The sequence below is a fragment of the Octopus bimaculoides genome, chromosome 11 (assembly GCF_001194135.2).
Source record: "Octopus bimaculoides isolate UCB-OBI-ISO-001 chromosome 11, ASM119413v2, whole genome shotgun sequence".
Taxonomy (NCBI): Eukaryota; Metazoa; Mollusca; class Cephalopoda; order Octopoda; family Octopodidae; genus Octopus; species Octopus bimaculoides.
This window is the reverse complement of record NC_068991.1, coordinates 55,433,954-55,439,850: the sequence shown is the minus strand read 5'-3', so window position 1 is coordinate 55,439,850 and position 5,897 is coordinate 55,433,954. Positions and strand designations below refer to the sequence as shown.

General features: G+C 31.2%; 1 protein-coding gene across 1 annotated transcript in view; it reads left to right on the top strand.

The window, feature by feature from the left end:
• The first annotated feature begins 674 nt into the window (after positions 1-674).
• Positions 675-5,897, top strand: part of LOC128249092 (uncharacterized) — a 20,444-nt gene continuing 15,221 nt past the window's right edge. The window contains exons 1-2 of the mRNA XM_052971860.1: positions 675-912; positions 3,010-3,081. Coding sequence (XP_052827820.1) covers positions 709-912; positions 3,010-3,081 — 276 coding nt within the window. The 5' untranslated portion in view covers positions 675-708. The remainder of the gene's footprint in view (positions 913-3,009; positions 3,082-5,897) is intronic.

Below are 5,897 nucleotides of genomic sequence, written 5' to 3'. Positions count from 1 at the left end.
CTTCTATGTCATTTGGTAAACTCAGTGATACCTAAATTTCTTGTACTTCTTCAAACTAATCTCACAAAAAAAGATTTCTTATCCCCAAAACTACATCTGTGTATCATTTGTGTCAGACTGATGTTAAACATTACCATCTCGACTGCTTATCTTGGCACTGTTTCTCATCTTTCCATCACTAACTTTAAAGATCTTTACAATGCCAGCTAATATTTTTTTATTATTTAGTTCAGGAAAAACAGATCAAATCTCAAACTGGCTTGCAGACATTCTCAGGCTAGAGAAATTTGCATATGTTGAATTTGGAATTTTATATGTTAAATTTTGTAAAGAAAATATGATTAAGAAAAGAGTTTATCCAGAAATTTGAAAATGTTTAATACAAAGTCAGTGTGAGTAACTCACAGAAGATACAAGAAAATGAGAAGAGCTAAATGTCATGGGTGGGCTTACTATTTCAGCAGTGAAGAGACTATTGTAGTGATGTTGTAAAACTTTGCTATCAACTTACAGATAGTCAAGTATTTTGAGTTACTTATTTTTCATTTTTTTTCTTCATTTTAATCTTGTTTTTCCAAAATTATAAACTTGATAATATTTGTATTAATGATATTTGTAAGTTAAGATTATTTGAAAAACAACAGCAAAAGTCTCATTGTTCATAGTTCAAATTTTAAACTTTTCTTTATATTTAGATAAGCACTCAAGATGATTGTTGGTTTCAACTACATTGCAATGACAATAACGGGAGCAATGCATTTGGCTCTTGGAATATTTTGTTTCATTTGTTCAATAATCGCTTTTACAACAAAAGAATATTACAAAATATTTGTTGATATTTATAGTGGTTATCTTTATAATAATAATCTGGCTGTAAGGACTGCTGCTGGATCATTGATTGCAAGTCTATGGGTAAGTATAGGTGTTCTTTGTGACAGTTGTATATTGATCAACGATGTATTGGTACACCTAAATGTTTCAGTTGTTTTTATTGATGGAAAAAACCCTTTGAACTTTGGATTTAGTTTTTGAACTGTTTCTTCCTTGAAGTAGTTGTATGCTGTCAACTTAATGTGACAGTCCCCTGAAGGGAATAATACTGCTGTTGGTTAGACCTAGGAAGCTGCACCACTTCCTGTCGGCCTTGACACATTTCCTGTGTCCTTATGTTTACAAGGGGGAGACAAGCACCTCCACCCAGCTAAGCCTGCATCCAGAGACATGTTTCTGAGTCTTTGCTCGTCATCAGTCTGGAGTAGCATGACTTGCTAGTCGAAGATGCCCGTCAAGCTGTTGTAAACATATAATAATTCTAGTGAAATACATTTCTAAAAATGTTTCTTCCTTATTTGGTATAAGGTACCAACACTACCATTTTGGGTGTTAGAGGTCATAGGTTGATAGTTAAGACTAATTGAAACCTACCCAAAATGGTTTGGAGAACTCCCAGCCTGAACATGCAATAAAATATCTTACAGTAGAAATCAAACTGTTTCAAATATGTTTTAACCCTATCCTAGCATAACAGATGAATTCACAGGTTAAAAATATCCATAATGTAATGCCTTTGGCTGATAATGATGACACCAAGTGTTTATTTAATTTATATCGGGAATGCCTCATATTCCATGGAAATAATAATTGTATTTTATTGGTAGAAAATTATTTAAATTTCTACTTTGATTCATTTTTCATTGTTTATTTGCTAAAATATTTAAGCCATTCTCTTCATTTTACCTATGCTTTTGCATGCTGGTATTGGCTGGATGGGTCATCACAGTCATTGTTAGTTTTAATTGAGACCTAATTCCCTTACAGACTATTTGGGGATCACGTATTGGTCCAGAGATTCAGTATACATAGCAGAAACACTGTCCCAGATAAGAGAAGATATAGTACACCAGTGTGCCAAAAGTTAGAACATATCTGTGCCTGATTTTATGCTTGTTGATCAAGGACTTTTTCTCTGAATATGGTCCAGAATGTGAATATATGTAGCAGAAACACAGTCCCAGATGAGAGTAATACTTCATTGTAATCCTCAGTTGAGCTTTGTAAAGTGTCAGCAGGTGGTAAGGCAGAAATATTTTGTAGCCCAGAAAAGAAGGGTCAGTATTTGGGATACAGTCCTAGCTATGTTAAGTATGAAGTTGAATGCAAAGTGAGCAATGAAGGGGAAGATTTTCTCCATGGAGGCTCTCTCAAACTGGTAAAATTAATGCAGTTAATGTAAAAATTTAATTTCTGTAGAACAGATATTTTAGAATGAAAGAGTTTGAATGAGAAATGAAGGAGCAAAGTATTTAGTAGAAGATTTGTGACTCAGACACCATCAGGACACAAGAAGATAAATGACTACATTAGGTGGACTGAAGTAGAGGTAGGACATTGATTGTAAGTTTGGAACAGTTCTTATAGTATGTAGATGAAGAAGAAACAAACCATCTAAACAGATTGATGTAGTGAATTTATGAAGAAGTATTTGCTAACCAGCCAAATCACTTATGATTTCATTTTAATGTATTCTTGGACATTTTCATGTAACAGCAGCATCACATTCCCATATGAATAATCAGTTTGCTAATATAGGTTGCCCCTCAGCTTTGTTTATTAGTATAAGTAAAGGGACTAGCTGTGTTCTCGCAACACATTGCTGTTGACAGATAAACTTGACCACAAAGAGATGCCAAAAAATAAACTTGGCTCCATCACCTATATGGAATTTGAGAAATGAAAAATCACCTTGAAGACCCCTGAATTATCTTAGAAGGTGGTATGAGTTATTGTAAAGTGACAACGAGCCATAATGGTATCATGAAAACACTAACATTCTTTTAACAGTCAATCTAGATGGAGTATGGTGGATGAAGGCAAAATATATATTTATGTTATCAATTATTATTTTTGATGCTTTTTCAATTCGTTAACACTAGTTTAAAATTTCACATTTATTTTAATATTTCCAATTTTTCTCTGCAGATTTTATTGCATAATATTTGTTTTGTTTAGATTCTTGCAGTTGGAGTATTTGGAATTATTGCTGGTTTGAAGAAAAATCCAGAACACAGAACTTATTTAATGGTAAAAATTCTCTAATCATTTATCCTTTCTCTCAGTTATTCAATGCATTTTTAATGTTTAAAAAAACTAAGGAGTAAAAGTTATTGAAATAACTGTATAACTACACACATACTAACTATATCTAGTTAAAGCTAGTAACACAGTAGAAAATCTTATATCCATTCAGATTTTTATTAGCAAACTTTGTATTTGACAGAAAGAACAGTACCAAATATTTTACTTTTGTACCTAAAATAATTAAAGTAACAGGATATACACCATCCTGTCTGGAGCAAAGTATTGCTGAACATGGCTCCTTAATTTATAAACTACAAATAATCATGATAACTGAGACAATAAAAATCTGCAAACCCTCTTAAGTTTTAAAGGATAAATGCACAAAATGTTTTCTTTCACAACTTTGCTACGAAGTAGATGATTAGTTAAAGTTACCCATAAACTAAAAAAAGAGAATGCATACATCTACACATAAATGCATACATAGATACATACATTCACAAGCACACACACACACACACACACACACACACACACACACATACACACACATCAAAAGATGTGTTATAATACTATTCCACATATACAAAAACAGCCATACCAACAATCCAACATACCTTCATATGTACACACAAACATATATATGTATGTATATAAATATGTGTATATATATATATATATATATATATATATATATATATATATATATATATATATATATATATATATATATATATATGTATGTATATAAATGTATATATATATATATATATGTATGTATATATATATATGTGTATGTATGTGCATATATATATATATATATATATACATGCATGAACATGGATTTTTTTCAGCCTATTTCGCCTTCGTATATTCTATTGTATTTTATTGTGACAGTTAGATGATACAAAAAAGTGACAAGAAAAAACAAGGACGGGTCATTCGGAGTTTTCTTTCCTCAGTCAAGTTCCAGATTATCTTTGTAATTTCGGCTGGTTGTACTCGAAATTGCTCCAATCTGGCCAGCCCCAAGAAAAAACTAAGCTAAGAGCACTAGATTTCTTGGAAGAAAGCAGTGAATGTATACGAAAACAAGGACAGAAGAAAATGGAGAAATGGTACACAAATACAAATGCAAATGACAGGACATTAACAACCACTAAGAACAAACTAAATTATGCTGGTGTGTGTGTAAGTGAAGCCTTACAACTGGGATATAAAAGATGACAGGCATGGGGAGGAATATAGATGTTGCACAGATGGTATTCCATATATATTCACGAGTATTTCAAAATATGCTACAACCAGCATCATCACATGATCAATATCAGTCCACACTTGCAAAAATATACTGCCGAGTATAATTTATATTGTTCATGTGTAGAGTGTTAAGATCTAGACTGCAGTAAATGCACTTTTGATAATGGAGTGAATTTATTCAAATATTGATTATAATAATAAAGTGTAAAATCAATAATAACTTTACCAGGTAACCAGTGTGGAAATAAAAACCTCATAGGTAAATTTTACAAAATATTTTATAATTATATGCATAATTATAACAAGGGATCGGCTTTATTCCTCACCATGCACTGCAAGAACTAGACACTAAAGTCCTTTTTACCACCTTAAAATCTATGAGAATAACACCATATTGTAGGCAAGCAAAAATAAAATAATGAATCAACAAGGCTGGTTAACTATGTAAGTGTTTCAAACTTAAAGTAAAAAATAATTTTACTTACTGTTCTCATCAGCATAGTATTCCATATAAATTTACGAGTATCTCAAAATATGCCGCAACCAGCATCATTGCATGACCAATATCAATTCACACTCTCAAAAATATACTGCCAAGTATAATTCATATCTTTCTTTTATACCCAGGTGTAGTGTGTTAAGATCTAGACTGTAGTAAATGTAGTATCGATCATGGAGTGAATTTATTCAAATATTGATTATAATAATAAAGGGTAAAATCAATAATAACTTTACCAGGTAGCCAGTGCAGAAATAAAAACTTTATAGGTAAATTTTACAAAATATTTTATAATTATATACATAATTATAACAAGGGATCAGCTTTATGTCTCACCACACACCACAAGAAATAGATGCTAAAGTCCTTTTTACCACCTTAAAATCTCTGAGAATAACACACCATATGCATGTGCAGTGTGTGGTGAGGCATAAAACCGTTTACTTGTTATAATTATGTATATAATTATAAAATATTTTGTAAAATTTACCTATAAGGTTTTTATTTCTGCACTCACTACCTGGTAAAATTATTGATTTTATATTATTATAAATAATATTTGAATAAATTCACTCCATGATTGAAACTGCATTTACTGCAGTCTAGATCTTAACACACTACATGTGGGTATAAAAGAAAGATATGAATTATACTCGGCAGTATATTTTTGCAAGTATGGACTGATATTGGTCATGCAATGACACTGGTTGCGGCATATTTTGAGATACTCGTGAATTTATATGGAATACTATGCTGATGAGAACAGTAAGTAAAATTATTTTTCACTTGAAGTTTGAAATGCGTACATAGTTAACCAGCCCTGTTGATTCATTATTTTTCTTTTGCTAGCCTACAATATGGTATGTTATTCTTGGAGATTTTAAGGTGGTAAAAAGGACTTTAGTGTCTATTTCTTGCGGTGCATGGTGAGGCATAAAGCTGATTCCTTGTTATAATTATAAAATATTTTGTAAAATTTACTTATAAGGTTTTTATTTCCACACTGGCTACCTGGTATAATTATTATTGATTTTACCCTAATTATTATTATTATATATAT